The sequence below is a fragment of the Plectrocnemia conspersa genome, unplaced genomic scaffold, assembly GCF_051122295.1.
Source record: "Plectrocnemia conspersa isolate PC_06_02 unplaced genomic scaffold, ASM5112229v1 ptg000009l, whole genome shotgun sequence".
Taxonomy (NCBI): domain Eukaryota; kingdom Metazoa; phylum Arthropoda; class Insecta; order Trichoptera; family Polycentropodidae; genus Plectrocnemia; species Plectrocnemia conspersa.
In genome coordinates, this window is record NW_028277173.1 from 14,235,243 (window position 1) to 14,253,489 (window position 18,247).

Below are 18,247 nucleotides of genomic sequence, written 5' to 3' on the forward strand. Positions count from 1 at the left end.
ACACATATATTCTATAGAAATGTGACTCCGAAACGATCCCCATTTTCCTCTCCCCGGGGGACATTCCTCAAAGACTCAAAGAAGTTGACGAGATCAAATTAGAGTCCTATTATATTGGATAATTTAATTATAGGAGCAAAATACATTTGTTGCACGTGTCTGTTCACGATCAAAAAGAAAAAATATCGAACAAAGTATAAAAGTATTTCGCGATTGGAGTGTGTATACTACATAGGTAGATTACAAATAATCGGTTTTTTCTCGACCTTTTTATCTAATTAAAAAATACCTAAATCGTTCTGATATTGACAGATTTTTTTTACATTTCAAACACACGACTGCTTTTCGTTGCTATGTAGAAAAAATATTGAAGCTACTATATGTAGATGTATGTATGTACTCAATTGATTTAAAATAATTTAGTAATACTAATACTGTTAAAAGAAAAGCCATAATATTATAACTTTTCGATCTATGTATCTTAGTCATAAAATAAAAATAGCTGAGATAAATCTGAAAATATTTGCACCGGAATTAAACCCATAGATCTAGATTATCAATCCAGCGCATTATGGATCAAGCCTATAAATAAATTTAATATTAAGAATAATTTTAATTTATATATTATGCAAGGCATTACAAAAAATAGCTTTTATATAATAAATCCTGCATAGTAAAAATTTAATCCTATTAATTTTCAGTGGTAAAGGGTTGTCTAAATAACATATAAAACAATGAGATTATTCTATTAGAAACCTTTAAATCATGCAAAGCCATGTTGGGGTTTAATTTTACTTTATGCAAATGGTAAATTTTGTAATGTATATTAAATATTATGAAATCGCTCATATTCTTTGAGTTAAGTTAAACATTTTAAGTAATATGTATTCGTTTTAATTAATATATTTCTATGAATTTAACATCATAACTATCAACGGTTAGCTTAGTAGTTTTATCTAAAAAAAATGGATCATTATATGTAATAAATTAAAAATATATCAATATATAAATGAGCAAGCGCAGCTTCGAACTTTAATTAAAGCGATGAACATGCGGTTCTAAAATAGTTAAGTTAAACACTTTTTTACTGTATCGTTAAGATTAATCGAACGAAGTTCTTCTTTCATCGTTTTATCTGGTTTGGCGAATATTTGTATTAAATAAATATTTATATAATGATAGAATTACAAAGTCATGTCATTCCACGTTTTTTATTTATATTAATATAAAAGCTCAGATTCCAGCTGTGAAGGTTAATACCTATTACAAATAAGCTTTTAGTGTAAATTAGGATTTATATTAAAATATTTAAAATAAGTTTAAGAAAAATAGATTTAAAAATATCATGCATTTTTAAATATTTTCGGTGTCAATTTTTTTTCTAGCTTATATGATGCTTTTATTCAAAAATATAGACCCTGCTGCTTTTGACACTAATGACCTTTCACAAACGTGAAAAAGGATACTAGACTTTACATTAAAGCTATTATTTGCACTCATGGCCCAAATAATATACGGACAGATAAGCGTAAAAATGTCTTAAATTTTTTACACCTAATAAAAAATAAGGTTAATAAAAAAACTCTTGAAATAATTTACAGCTATTTTCGTAATGGGAAAAAAGATTCAATCTACATCATATGAGACATCTCTACGCATATTTTATTATTACATTTCATATTGCCAATATGTTATTACTTTCAAAAGGTAGGAAAGCATTTGATTAAATAAAAAAAAATTGAAATATATACACATATTTTACACGTTTTTGCTTTATATAACATTACAATACAAACAATTACTAATGTAATGCCCAATACATGTGTTTCATTAAAATCAATAGATTAAAATAAATATTGATAAAATATTTCTAGTTGTATGTATTTTATATATAATACATATGTATGTATAATAAAAGTGGGTATTACTTTAGATTAATCAAATGAGATATTTTAAATTAAAAACAGGGTTAATCCAAAATCCATTACTTTTGAATTCATCGATAATCGAATTCGTTCAGCTGTCAAAACAATTTAAGCCCTGGGACTACTTCAAATACACATTAATTTATGAATAGTATTGTACCAGTAAATGACTTTCTCGCGATATTAAACCTTAGAAGGTAAACACTGACTTATTAAATCTTAAAGGGTCAACATGAAATTGTGAATGTTATTATTTATGAATGGATAAACATTTATTAAGCCTGAAAAATTACGATAACGATAAAACAAAACATGTGACTCGATAAAACGGTACCTACATATAACAAAAGGATTTTCCCTAGGATATTTGGATAAAAAAATCATAAATGTATGTATGTTTTATACTGCGAAAATTTTTATTATAAAAAAATATTCCCCATATATTTTTGCAATCTGCCGATCTATATGCAGAGTGGGTTTTTATCTGATTATTATTGTAGTTCTAAGATTACCAAAACAAAGATAAGGCCTATTAGAGTTGTTGAGAAAATAGTAAAAAAAATGCTATTCAAATACGATTTCTATAAAAAGTTTACAAAAAAAGCATGCATATTTTAAAAGATATGGCACGGATCCATCTTTTTTATGCAGCGGTACATAAAAAGTCAGCGGTTGTATAACAATTAAAAATATTCGTACAAATTTATTTTTATTTATTAGAGCATCTTATTGTATGAATATTTTCCACGTACGCAAGAGACGCTTACTAATCTTAGATAATACATAAACAAAGTAATTTAGCAAGAAGTTGCCATTAAAAAATATAAAGAAGTAATTTGTAAAACATTTTTTAAAAAAACGTTTGTAGAATTTTAATGAAATAATATTGTTCACTTGAATCTGTATTTGTCTTTCTACAATTCAACTACTTTTTGAGATAAGCTTACAACACATGTAGTGGTGTAAAATATGTATACTACCAAAATGCTAACTAATGTATTAGCTCCAAGGAATATTTTTTGTATCGTTTATATTAACATGTGTTTCCAACCCTTGGAGGCTGGCGCAGACATGTGCAAAAAATTCAAGATAAACTAAGTAACCATGAAATTTCTGCTCCATATAATATAGTGTAATTACAATTTTCACATAAATAAACAAGAAAATGTTCTATATAGAAAAATACATACACAATACATTGTAATATAATATTAGTTACTGCATGACTGAGCGCAAACACGAAGTAAATCGCAGCCGTTCTTCGATCCTTGATTTTCCGGTTAAAAGCTTAGATGCTATCAAAATATGCAAGAATTGAAGCCTTTTGCCATTGAGAATATCTGAATAAATACTCTGAAACGACACTGGGAAGCGCCCGAGAAAATCCACTTTAGAAAATACGTTCTTTAGAGCAAAACATATTTATGTATAATAATATAGAAATTGCTACAAGATGCGCTCCGATGGTTCAATAAAAAAATATATTAGTTATTAGCAGTTTTTCTTAAGTTGTAGACTCTTGGATTAAATGCATTAGAAATCACACGACCTTCTGAATGCAACTAAGAGGTAGGCAATATTATTGTATCGTGAGATGATACATATGTAACAAAATAAAATAAAATGAGCGGTCTGTCAGAACGCTGATAATAGTTAGGGATTAGATCAATACGGATCGAAGATTGTGGAGCAAAATAGAGCAAAATAAAAGACCGACAATAACAACTAGATTTTGGATGGGAAACTGGAAAGGCAATAACGCGAATCGCGAATCAAATATGGTGTGATCAAAAGCCCATGACGTCATGCGTTAGGGTGTAAATGTACGTCAACGAAGCACGTTAGTAAATCAGTGTTTCTTAACTTTTTTGATCCGCGACCCACAGAGTAATAATTCTGCTTTTGAGATCCAGGCAATTAATAATAAAAATAAAAATAACAATATAAATATATTTACTTAATACAAAATATTAAAAGTCTAGTAAAAAATGAAGCGATTCGCGTGAGAATGTCGGCACTTTCATTGTTGTTACGAGATCTTTTTTATATTGTTGTGAAAATAACTCTTGAGACTTTTTATTTCTCTTTTCGTTGTTTGAAGTTGTTGTTAGAATGACCTCTAAATTTTAACCTCCGCAACGCGATTTTCTAGCCGGGTATAAAAACTACCGTTAAGTCCGTGTGACGTGGCAGAGTTCATAATTTGCGAAAGAAAAATCCGCTCCTGCAATTCATCACTATGAAATAGCGCTGTAAATTTAAACAAATGAGAAGTTACACAATAAAGAAAGTATTTAAAGGCATTGGTTTTAAAAATTAGAGAAAAAAAATTGACGGTCTGTAAACATAGGCCAAATGTATCGGTTGCAAAATTTACTTGAAATCAATTAATTTATTTTAAGGCTTAACAAAACAAAAATCTATGATGACTAGATTTTTGTTTTGTTAAAAATCTATTAGTTCATAAAAATCTATATATATATCTTTTGCTAAAAATCTATGTAGAAAAATTGATATAAATGTGTTTTAAAGAAAATTAAAATTGTAGTAAAGTACCTTGTCCTTGCATAGTTTAATAACATTAAGAGTACCTTCTCACTATTCATTTACTGCAATATAAAATTGCTCTATAGAATTATTTAAAGACTTCTGGATCATATCATTTAAATTCTATATGTAGGTTATATGCCAGTTAAAAATAAAATTAATATTTTATCTTCTTTCGGTTTTAAATACCGAGTGGTGTGACTAAATAAAATGCTGGCACAATTTACGTTTACCAATATATAAATGTAAGATTAGATGTTTTGGCGAAACATTTCTATTTCTTGAACATTAATTTGGTTTATATTATTCGGACGTGGCAAATAGCTATAGAAATATTGACTAAAACATTTAATGTTTGAAGGAAGCTATTTGAAAACGTAATTTGTTTACGCTTTCGAATGTTTGTGGCCATTTTTACTTCTGAGGGCTATCATATCGTGTATTGTTTGAATAGGGACTATTATCGAGGGTATATTCCTGAAAAGTCTTTATTTAAATTATGTTTCTATTATGTAAAATCTTTTACACTTCAATAAGTTGATCAAAGGGTCGTGATAGAATGGATAAAAATTTGCTACGTCACACAGAAGTGGAAACCGATTTAAGTGTTATATTTCAAGAGGACTACATATTTTATCAGCAGATTTGTCTTACAAAACGCGCATCATTATACCAGAGAGTGATTTTTTTAGTAACGTAGCATAAATGTTGTTATTGTGGAAGATATTTTGTGACTTACTCAATATTGGTTTGCGACCAATAGTTAAGAAACTACGGTAAACTGTAAATAAACACGAAGAAACGTTGTTTTTCCTCTTTGTGGGCGTGAGAAAACAAATATATTTCCGTTTCAATTCCGGTCAATATCAACGGGCTCTTTATTACTTAAAGCGTAAGTTAAACTTATAGATAACACAAACATATATTATTTTATATAATAAAAAGTGTGAAAAACTGCTTTTATACATAGGGCTCTAAAAGAAATATACATTTATTTCAGTTATGTTTTCGCATAATCTTATCAGGGAAAAATTATTTAAATTGGCTACTATTTACTTCATAAGTAAATTTCTCTCACATAATACTCGTGTATAAATTAAGTTAATTGTTGTAAAGCACTATAAATTATATGAAAATTAGATTTAAGAGTGGCATGTTAGTAATTAACATTATTTAAAAAAATAAATTATTATTTGGAATCTTTTGGTATCAAAGTGTCTTTTTCCACCACGCATGTTATTGGGAAATCATCAAAAATTTCATCACTACTTTATATAACTTCAAACAAACTACCGTTTTCAATACATTTTTTTATAGCCTGGCAAAAATTTTTAAGCGTTTTAATTAAATTAAATTTTTAATATTTAATTTTATTTAATATAAAAAATAATATAGCGTATTTTACAAAAATCAAACTAAAATTTTATTCACGCTCGCTGTATTAAACATGGCTTTTCAATTAAGATTCGAGGCAAAGCGACGTACAAACACAATAATTTCGACTCACAATATGTATTTTTTAATACGATTACAAATTTGATGATTGATGAGCTATTCATAAATAAAATTTAATTGCATAGCTTGAATATAAAGTGGATTTAGATAAATTAAATAAAATGTTACTGTACAAGTATATAACATAAAATTACAGCTTATGTCACTTAGGCTTGCCATTTAAATACATATTCACTAAATAACCACAAAGAAGTAATAAAAGTGACAGTCACTGCTCTTATCATATAAGTTTGGGGTAAAATACCAATACAACGGTAGCCCTTAGGCAGTTGTTAAATGTAGCGTTACAATATTATATATATATATAATATTTTTATTTTAATAATTTTATATCTTAATTTAGCTAATTTTTACACTAAACAATGTGTGAATTTAAAATACATACTTGTGCTTAATACATGTATAATAATATAGCTTTATTTAATAATATTTATAATAAATATTTTATATGAAACAATCAGTATGCAAAAAAACAAATTTAAACTTTTTTGAAGCTTGATTTAATACTTTTTTCCTTGGGAAAAGTTGTTCTACAAAGATATCAAATTTGAGAGCAACAATTTTATAAAATACACGTAAAGACGAGCTTCGTGACGACGCTTTTAATGGGGGTAGCTAAAAATATCCTAGATATTCCCCTATAATCTCCTTTTTCGAGTTCATTGCGAGCCATGGCTTATATAAAACTCTTTTCGATCAATGCAGTTATAATTAACTATTGTATAATTAAACAATCTATTGTTTAATAAATTTTATTTATAATTATGTTAATGTCAATGTTAAATTGTCAACATTTAAATAACACATAGTTCATCGTTAATATGAAATAACTAATCTGCCTCTGTGTGCATAATAATGTATAATATATTTATGCATAATAATGTAAATCTTATTGTTAAATTGTTACTAATAATATTGAAAACAGATGATCGCAATAAAAATATAGATAAGTGTGTTATCAATAATTTACTCAATATTTATATAAGTAATAATAAACATACAAAATATCTTTTAATTTAAAGCACAACTAAAACTATTTTTTTTAATTTTTGACCAAAATCGAAACTGAACTGATGTATGTTTCAGCTTCAATTTAAAATTAATCTATACTAAATATATGTTATAACGAAAGCACACACAGGTTATAAATAAAATAAATTAATATAATTTTTCTTCATTTGAAATTTTAATATTAACTTATCTTAGCAATCTAAAATTTTTCCAAAAAAAATTTGCTAGACATAATATAAACGACTTGTGTTGAGCGGCTAATATTCCAACTGTTTTTTAAACATTGAATAATTTTACTGAAATCTAACATAGCAGTGGTTTAGTAGTTGGCTTCTCAAATTTGATAGAGCACGGACAGCAGACAGACGGCGGACAAACAAATCTGTGTCTTTTCACACCACACACAATCGGATTAACCGCCAGACATCCGCGACGGACAGATCCGTCGGACAAATCCGTGCGTGTATGGCCAGCTAATTCACTATTAACCATAGGTAAAATAAAAGTGTAATGAACACGCATTTAATTTCTATTCTAAAAAAAACAACAATCATTTTTAATATCTTTAGCTAAAACAGGATCAAATATAATAAGTAATAATCAAGTTACCATCAAAATATATATTACTATTTATTTCTAAGCGTTTGAGTAAATAACGGTTTTTATCTAAATATCAATAGTTACTTTGATAATCTAATAGTCTTAATTTAAATTTGTAATATCAATAAAATATGTTTAATACATCACGTCCATTACAAATAAAGTTTCGGTAAATGTTCGTTTGTCGATAGAAAGGGTCAAAATCGAATAAAAACAAATATCATACTTTGTTCTAGTATGGAATGTCTTTTATATCAATACAGAGGCTTTCAATATTTTTTTATAAAATATTTTTCGTAATGTTAATTTATTTCGTACTATCTAATTTATTGGTATTATTTTGTATAGAAATCATTTTATAGTGTTAATGTTTTTTATTTATTCAGTAATATATGTAAAAATATAATAATTATATTATATGTAAATATATAACTATCTGGGGTACCTCAAAACAGTGAAATATCGACCGCCGTACATGTACGGCGATACTCCTCAAAGGGTTAAGATGACCACAAAAGACGCATGAATAACGACAAAAAAATAGTACGGCAATCGAAGACAATACTGTATTTATGTAGCACATATTCATCAGTTAGCTGTGAATATAAGACTATATAATAAATAAAATCAAAAGCACATAACAAACATAAATTATTATGGATTTACAATTACAAAACCTAATATTTATAATAATACAAGTTCATATTGATATTTAAACATGATATTTGGTGAGGTTACACAATAAATATGGCGACGTAAAGGGAATTAATTGTAAATTCATTTAATTACACCAAAATATAGCAGATTGCATTGTCTTTGAAGATGTAATGAAATTTTGAAGCAGTTCTAATTATTATTTCAAAACTAAATAGAGAAAGTGGCGCTTCCATGGATTATTTGGACATACATACAAGTTGTTAATTACAGGTATAAATATACGAAATATACAAAGTGCTAAATCTAATTTTATTGTAATATTTTAAGTGCAATATAACCTATATTTGTATAATAATAGTATTCATTGTAATGATTAAAGAACATACTTTCAGTTTAGCTTGATGTACTTTCATATTATCGAACATTTTAAACTTTTTTTAAATTATACACCCATCCTTAATAGATAGTTGTTGAGATTAACGGCACACCTATCTACTGCTTATAAAACATATTTAATGAAGAATTACAGTTCCTTAACAAAAGTTTTATATTTTTCTTATAAAAGTAGAAAACTAATTATTCTATCCAACTTGCAACACTCATAAAGGTCATAGATGATACCAAAAGCACCATTGACCTCGATAAGGGAAATTGAATCACTAATAAAATCGTTATTTGACTCGGAATACATCGATTGGTTTATTCTCCGTTCCAACAAAATCATAGAATTAAATACAATTCATTTTGGTTAATTTTAAACCGGTAAGTTAACAGTTAATTAGAATTTATTAATAACGTCAACATGGCTAATTAATAATCACGAATTATTTGAGTCCTTAAAATAAAAGGGTTTACGACAATTCATCATGTCTGACAGATCGGGATTAAATAAATCTGTCAACTTCACATGAGTCAGGTTTTTAATTAAGTAATAAAATATAAAATAAATTAAAATTGCAATCATTATACGAATACATTTATGGTTACACATTAGTAAAAGACAATGGCAATGTTTAAATTTCAGCTTAATTTAAATACAATGGTTCTATTGCTATATAAGCAATACGAATGTTAAGAATAATTGTTTTATTATTATTTATTTTATATGTAATTAGTACTACATTTTTTTAAGTTCGGTACTAAAACTTATTTACATACAGAAATTAATATAAACTGCCGTAATTTGGCTTAAGCAAATTTTTAACCAAAGGAAAACTTTATTTCATGTAAATACAAAATTTTCAGAACTGCGAAATACGTATATTTTTTTCTGTGACAACGACCTTTAATATTTTATAAATAAACAATGAAAATCAAAACAAAGAAAGATACACAAACCCTATTATAAGCATTTCTAAAATAAATTAATAACATTTCCTATTAATAATAATATATATCGTATACTTTGCATTAAATGGTAAATCTTAGAACTAGTAATTGAATGCTGTTTTAATCAAGATCAAATTTAAGCATTGCTTAAATTGAAGTAAGTAATTTGTCAATAAGGATGTCCTTAGTTTGTTAATCAGTCTGTTTTAATCGTTTTTAATTAAAGGTGACTTTGTAATGAATTAATTATGTTAAAAACATGTTTCTTAGGATCGCCTTAAGTTAAAATATTTTTTTCGTCACATGGGAGGTATGAAATTACTACGTGTAACAGTAACTGCTTTATCTATTTTTTATATACAATTAAATAAGAAACAATAGTCGTTAACGAGCATTAAAATACATAGTTAATTAAAAACACTATCATTATAGCCATATGAAACAAATAAGATATCATTTGACATTAATCGCTCGTTTGAGTGTTTTGATTACAATCTTATACTTGCTGCTTTATTGTAATTTAACACTACATTTAGTAGTGATAATCGTATTATATGAATAAGTCTATCAAGTTAGTGGTAAGTATGAATTGCCTAAAGTTCGACCTTCGGGGTTAAACCTTAAACCCTGACCTGAATCAAGAAACGCCCCTTCTTGACTAGCTAGATTAATGTATACTATTAGATTGGAAGAATAATAGCTAAAATTCATCAAAGCTAAGTTACGTGTAAAATATTATCTAGACTCCGAAAAAATGTAATATAAAATATGTGCGTTGTGGAATTCTATTACCATGTATAGCGAGATGAAATTGTTGTACAGACGAATTGAGAAAAGTGATTACATGCCAAATTATGGGTGCTGCGTGTGTCGTACAACTTTGTTTTGGCAAATTTACTTCAAAAAAAAAGAAGCGGTAAGCACGAGAGCTTATTAGGTTGTAGCATAAGTTGATATAACTTGAAATAATAAACTTTGGATATTCTCAATGTCAAAAACAAGGGCTTTTACAATAAGTAATTACATCATATTATATTAATCAAAAATAATATTTTAATGCGTATCGGTGAAGTATGTCAAACCTATGTCAAAGATACGATGGGCAAAGAGACGAGGTCAAGTGATCCATATACATGTGGAAATTTTCTCAATATTTGATTAGTGTATAATATAAAATTTTTAATTTTAAATAAATAGAGAAATATTACAATAAATTTTAAAAATATACTGAAATTGTTTTAAATTATTTAGTTATTCAATAAACATATAAACCTCATTCTATAATATAATTCTAAAAGTTGCCATTCACTATAAATTCAATCTGGTAAGTTCCCAGTTCAAGGTAACTTAAACAAAAATATTGTAAAGGTTATTACTTACAAAAATATTATATTTAAATTATATCTAGTATAGATTTACTAACGGATGCCCTAAACACCTAATTTTTTTATTATTTTTATTAATTTTTTGGCACGTAATCAACGAATCACATTAGAAAAATATTTGCACCAATCAATGTAAAAATCGTTAAAATAAATTCTCTGTTTAAGAGATTATGCCAGATGCAGCATCTCATTTTATTTAATTGAAAAGATAATAAAAAAAGCTATCGATTATTTAGTTGAGTTCTTACATTTCCTGATTCCGAGTGGGTTATACCACATTATGAACTGATCCTCAACGTCGGTATTCCTATTATACCAAAACGTATTAATTCCCAAATTAAATTGTCTTTTCAAATAAGTTTAAGTTACTTAATATGATTCGGAATTGACATCAAAAATGTAAGTTTTTCTTATATTCAATTGTATACAATCTCATAAGCAGAGCATAATATAACATACATAATATGTTATTATAAACACAACTAATAATTGTAACGTTGAAAAAGTATGGAATTTTTAAACATTTAACTAGATTTGTATTAATAATAATTAATTATTTAATATTATATAACAGAGAGTAGTGAATTAAACTTAATAGTCTGAGCTATAGTCTGTCTAATGACTGAAGATAGTCAATTTTAGGCTATTTGAAGCATTTTTTTTTTATAAGAAAAATTTAAATAATATGACAAGTTGTTTAAGCTATAATAATCAATATCAAACGTGTGTGTAATACTCTGCAGATAAGCAATATGTGTTCTTTGTGCTACGACTGTTAATTAAAAATATAAATTATCTATAGATTTTTCTAGATCATTGCCTCTTCGCATTCCTTACTTACAATTATGCTATTGAAAGATGATTTTATCGAGTCTAACAAAAAAGTTAATAAATTGTATAAATACCTTCTGATAAAGAAACGGTTGAGTCAAAGCCAGCCATCGTTCCAGTGCCATCACAATAGCTATGCAGACAGAGCCTAACCCAAAGATCCTGAAGACTACCCTCAAAGCGCAGAACCACCTGGTGAGCACGGCCTCGGGTATGAAGAAAGGTATGGTCATCAGCATCATCATACCCATCAGAGCGACCAGGTCGTTGATTGCCAAGCTCTTGAGCATTAAAGCGTGCTTCCTGTTCTTGATTTTCTTGTCCCCCTTGCACAGGAATATGATGGCCGCTGCGTTGCCTATTATGCCGACGATATAACTAACCATCACAATCACCAAGCAAGGCAATGGCATAGTCTGATTACGCACTGCGGCGGTCACATTGTCCACTACACCCTGTTCCATAAGCGTAGTGTTTAACTTTGGCCACGCTCTGGTCACGTTGGACATGTCAAACATGTCCTCGGACAAGACCGCGGCATCCATCTGATTGAGCATGATTAGCTACATTTTTGGGTACTACTGTTGCACTAAAATGTGTTCAAACCTAGATGCTATCGACCTTCGTCTAAATGCACTCATTCGCCTTGTTTTCTCTGCGTCTCTCTCTCTCTTGAGCGTTCTCACATGGCAGCATCTCGCTCGCACACTTGAAATATTGTTTATTAAATACACATTTCACATTTTGTTTGTTGTCGTAACGCACTTACATAAATTTGTTTATACAACCAATTGATATGAATCCATAAACATTTAAATAACGACCGTTATGTTTGTGAAACTGACGGGCCACTATCCCTTTCCGGAAGCAGGTACAAACACCTTTCAATATTTAAAATACTGTTTACATACGCAACGTTGCATGCATTTATTTTTTATTTAAATCAGATTCACTTGTTTTCAATTGTTTTTGTTTTGACGTGTTCCTATAATTTTATCACTGTTTTGTCGTACGTGCGCGCTGTGTATCGCTGTTTAATCGACTGCTTTTGGAGTTGCTCTCCAAACTACTTGTTGACGATGTTGTTTGTTGCTCAAGATTGTGGAGTTACGACTCCGGTTTTTGAAACTGGCGTGCCGGTCCAACTGCCGCGCGAAGACTGAACTGTTCCGGCGCTTCTGTACCAATGCGACCCCTACGACTCATCACAGTGCGTTCGCGGTGCGCGTGGCAGAATTCTGTAACCCCTTTGAACATATGACAAAAAAGGATTACCAAATAAATTTACTGTAAGCATATTTTAAAATATTGTTATGTGCAGTTTCATAAAAAATATTAGTCCGATTTTACTAAAATATTTTTTTATACGATTGCGTATTATATTCAGGCATCGAAACGTTATTTTTTTCGTTCCGGTTTAATTAAAAAAATATATATCGGTTCTGTTCCGGAATAAATATCGGTTTTTAGGGTTTTCGGTTTTCGGTTCAGCTCTGAGTAATTATTTTTTAAAAGTTTTTATTTGTATTAAAAAATAATTTTCTACCATATTTTACAAGCAAACTATATTAATTGATACAATAAATTGTCTCTTCTGCGTCTCTCACCGCGTCTCAGTCTCTGTGCCTCTGTGAGAATGTTTGACAGACAGTTATATCGCTTCTTGGACACACCCACGAAATGTGTTCACGCCTTAAAAAAAATTGCCCAGATGTGCACTCTGCCAATTTGTAACTAAATAGTAGAAGAACAATAGTTTTTTTATGCGCAGGATTTAATTTATTTTCTAGCGGTCGTCCTTTCCAAACAAAAAGTATTTTTCGGCGGAATTTATTAGTGACTAAATTACTGAAATAGATGTACTATTAAAATATGATCCATGCTATATTTATTAACGCAATTGTTTGGTCACGAGATCTCTCTTCCATTGTTGTGTGAAATCCCAATTATATACTACCTACTATTTAGTATGGTACAATAGCTTTGTAACAAATTTATATATTTTTCTGATAATTTATGCTATATTAAACTAAATAAATTATAGATAAAAGCATGCGTCTGTTTAATAAAAACAGCAAATATGGAATAGAGGCTTAAATAGCTACAGTGGTATATTTAATACAATAATACTATTTACTTTAATTAATAAAAATTGCTAGTTAATCTTTTAATATTATATGCTAAAAAAAATATTTAATATATATTATAAGTTTATTATTTAAAAAAATAAAGGACTATTTCATTGGTGTAACAAGGCACATTAAAATTCTTGTGTAACATTCACGGTTATAAAACGCACCATTAACGATTAAATGAGTTTCGTTTTATAACCCGCATTGGTAGCCTATCTCGTGAAGTGTAAATGTTTCATCCCATAAACGCGCATGTTTGTCTCAATAAATATATGTAAATTTCTCTAAAATATAATTAAAATTTGCGCAAAAATATGAATCACCATTTCGAGAGTAATTTCGCAATTGGCGAAATTCATTTACAAATCGCACGAAAGGAAAAGAGCGACGTGGTTAATATCACATTTTTATACCATCCTTTAACAAATATTACATTTTTAAGTATCTGCAGCACGTTTTTTTTATGACGATTTGGTTTAAAATGGCTTTTTATATCAACGAAAAAATGTGTGTCAATGTCACGAACAGTACTTTTTTTGATTGTTTGTTTATAAATGCAAATAAACTAATGCCAACCTTTCAAGGTTGATGTTTATAATATATTCAAATTTTACATAGCTAAATATTCACAAAATTACATTAGTTTTGTTGGCATTGTTGTAGTCACATATTTTTGAGTCAGCCTTCTGGGTTAAAGATGAGTCTCTTATATAAAAACAAAGTGTAGTACTAATCATTTTGTACGATAAATTATTACTTTTATGCGTACTGCAAAATAACAACGCATTATTCTAAGAAATGTATTATTACAAATATATGTACACGTGGAGTAAATATTTACAAATAGATGGAATTAATTTACTTTAATATATTAGGCGAAAAATGTTCTTTGTTATATATTATAATACAAAGTATTATTTTATTAATAGTTGTATAAACCAATGCTTCCTAATTGACTTAAAAAGTTGAACACATTTATCTCTGAGAACATATATTCCAAATCGATGGGTTTTCCTCATTAACTTCCGAATTCGAAAGCACCTTCGATGATCCCACATGACCTGTATGTACACTTCCAACGCCTACGAAATGAGGCGATAAACATACCGTACGTGACATGTGTATGCAATATCCGACATATGTATACATGAATATGTACATATTACGTTTCGACTAATGCGAAAATGGCGAAACGAGAGACAAGTTGGCAAAATGCATACCGATGATTGATGCATTCAGGTTGAAGAATGCAAGGTCATGTTTAAATTATTAATAGCGGAAAATATTTACTGTAGTATTGTTATTTTGTGTTGTTGCTGCCAAGCGATTGCGAGCGCGCTATTACGCATCTTTACCCCTAATAACCAAAGTGACGTTGAGCAAGTTAAAAGTAAGGCTGCGAAACTGGAGGTGCTAGATTCAGACAAATTTAGGTTGCTGGAATAGGTGAAATAATACTAGTGTCTGACTCCTGTCATTTGAGATTCATCTTTTCCAAAAAGTTTTTCTTGAAGTGAAAAGCTTATTTTTATATATGTATATCTATAGATATCCATATGTATTGCTAATAATAAAAATATATAGAAAGCAGAAAATATTTCGCCTAAAAATTTAATTATGATCAATCAATTTTATGATTTAGATATAGGTTATTATTATTGTTCATTCAAACATTTTTTTGAGTTTACAAACAGTTGGTGTATTTACTATATTAAATACTCGAAGTTCTCTTAGCTTTGTCTGCATCTCGTAATTCCGTCGTCTTCGAGGATCAGTTTGTACTCTGGATTTTGAGCGTTGTAGATGGATCAAAGTTGACGTAAAGAGGGAAGCGGCTGCTTTCTCGGTCTCTTTCACAGTCTCTTCCAAGTCAGCGTAGCTCCACTTGGTGAAAGTTCAGATGAACTCTTGAAGTTATCATCGGTAGTAAATTTCTAATGGAAGTTTCAAAATCGGGTATATATAAGCTTATAAACGCTTGGTAGGACTGAAGAAAATTTCATTGCTTGCTCACTCTCAACGCGACGGACAATTATAAAGATTTAGGGGTGTAATTAAATTTGTTTATTTTTGTCTGTGTTATTATTAAAATATTTATATTAAGCATGTATAAATTTGACAACTTCGCACTTGTAATTTCGCATTCCGTTTGGCAATTCAATACAATAGAATTTCTATTAGGTCCCAAACGGCCGTTAGTTATGCTTTTGGCCAATTCCCTTGAAATATAATATCTTCGCGTACGAAAGCACTTGTCGAAGAGTCATAAAAAAGTCTCAGTTTTGTTTATTGTGCTTTTAACGCATATTGCGAAGTTTTCTCGTTCTCAATGCAGCAATTTCAATAAGAGCTTTTTACCGGGCTGATTGTAGCACGTAATACATAAAGGCATTTAAGTTTCTCAACGTTTATTTCTCAAGGAACAAGAATTACAATTTTCATGAATTTCTTGAGAATTCTTGAGAAATTTAAAGAAATAAAAAAAAATATATGTCATATATTGTATGTGATTATATTACTGTATATATTTGTATTATATAATACAGTATATAATTGTAGATATCTTTATACATATATGTGAAGAATCTTCACTGTTTTTATTATTGCAATATTTTTTTGCTAAAAATCAAATCTGTTAATTATAATGTTTAAAATAATTATAATTGAAAACAAATTTTGAATAGTTGATCATTTATTAAAACATATTAGTAGGTACAATATTACAAACTTAAAATAACTTTTTATTGAGCACATATCTTTTAAAGTAGAATAGGCCATTCTTGTTCGTTTTTTGAAAAAAAAAATTCAGTGGAAAGCCTCCATACGTTTCTGTAATCTGTCGATTCCCACGCAGAGCGGTTTTCTCTTATCTGATTATTAATGTAATTATTAGACTACAAAATTAAATCAAACTTCTTTGGAGTGTTGAAAAAGCCAGATTCAAGTTCGCTGACATGCAAATTTAATGGAATAACACGGTAGAAAGCCCCCATATATTTTTTCAATCTGCTGATATTAACGCAGAGCAGATTTTTACATCTGATTATTAATTAAGTTTTTAGTTTATTTTTTTTTCAAAGTTTAGAAAACCGTAAATATTGTTTTGATATTCAAATACTTCCGACCTCTAATAAAAGCCTGCAAGTTTTTAAACATCTGGCAAGGATTCACCTTTTTTTATACAATAGTATAAAAAAGTTGTAAAAGAAGACTGTAAAACATTTCAAAATATTCGTACAAATTTAATTTATAACGAAAAGAGTCTATATAAACATTTTTGAGAAATGAGAATTCTCGACTTAGCTTTTGTCTCTAGAAATTTTCTCGAGTAAAACATTAAATGTATATATCACTGGCATGTGGGGTAGTTTGAGTACACAGAAGATAGACAGATATAGAAAGTACTTTTTTAGAAAAAACCACAGACGTTAAATAAAATGGCAAATTAGTTCTTAAATTAACTATATAAAATACTGGTTTTGGATTATTATTTCGATTTAAGATATATTAAATAGTCATAAATAACATATAATTATTAGAAGCAATTGTATTTAATTAATTTAGAGAACTCTAAATTGAAGTTGGAAAATATGTGCTGTAACTCAGGAGCCTTGGTAAAAAGCACTAGCGTAAATTACACGCCCGTTTCTAATTTAGCCTCTTGCGAAAAATTATCTGCGCTGTAGGTTTACTTCTGTAATTAGTTTTGGTAATTTTGGTTCTAATCATTGCTTTTGTGATAATTTATAATTAAATATTTTGGAGACGGAAAATACATGGATAGAACCTTAATTATGAATTGTTATAAACTTTTGTATTTCTCGATTCTTAAATATGTACTTCGTTTTTCTAAAAAGTTAATTTCAGTTTTTTAATTAAAAAAGTGTACTCAAACAACATACCACTCAACTGCAAAGCATAACATTTTCAATACATATTTAAAAAAATATTAACTAATTGATTATATGTACATTATAGGAATAAACTACAGGACTATGTAATAGTCAAACTATATAAATATTTATATAGGAAGTGTGATTATATTATAATATTGTGTAATTTTATATTTTAAAGGTGAAAGATGAAATCAATTAGTTTCATATGCTAGCACATACAATAGGTATGTTGAATGCTTAACTTGTGACATTGTGACATAAAATTAACCACGAGAGAAGCATTTATATCTCAAGTAACTTTTTGACACATTATTCATTGTCATGGCGAAGGAAATGCGTATTGGGAACTTTGTTAATTATTTATATTATGTAACGAGGAAAAAAATAAATTATTCATTCACTGTGTTCTATTAAAATAC

At 28.4% G+C, this 18,247-nt stretch overlaps 1 protein-coding gene across 2 annotated transcripts in view; it reads right to left on the reverse strand.

Annotated features, from left to right (window-relative positions):
• Window positions 1-12,961, reverse strand: part of LOC148231977 (prostaglandin E2 receptor EP3 subtype) — a 39,224-nt gene extending 26,263 nt beyond the window's left edge. For both annotated transcript variants that reach the window (XM_088191530.1, XM_088191529.1), the window contains exon 1: window positions 11,875-12,961. In XM_088191530.1, the coding sequence (XP_088047656.1) occupies window positions 11,875-11,911 (37 nt within the window). In that variant the 5' untranslated portion in view covers window positions 11,912-12,961. The remainder of the gene's footprint in view (window positions 1-11,874) is intronic.
• Between the last annotated feature and the right edge of the window lie 5,286 nt (window positions 12,962-18,247).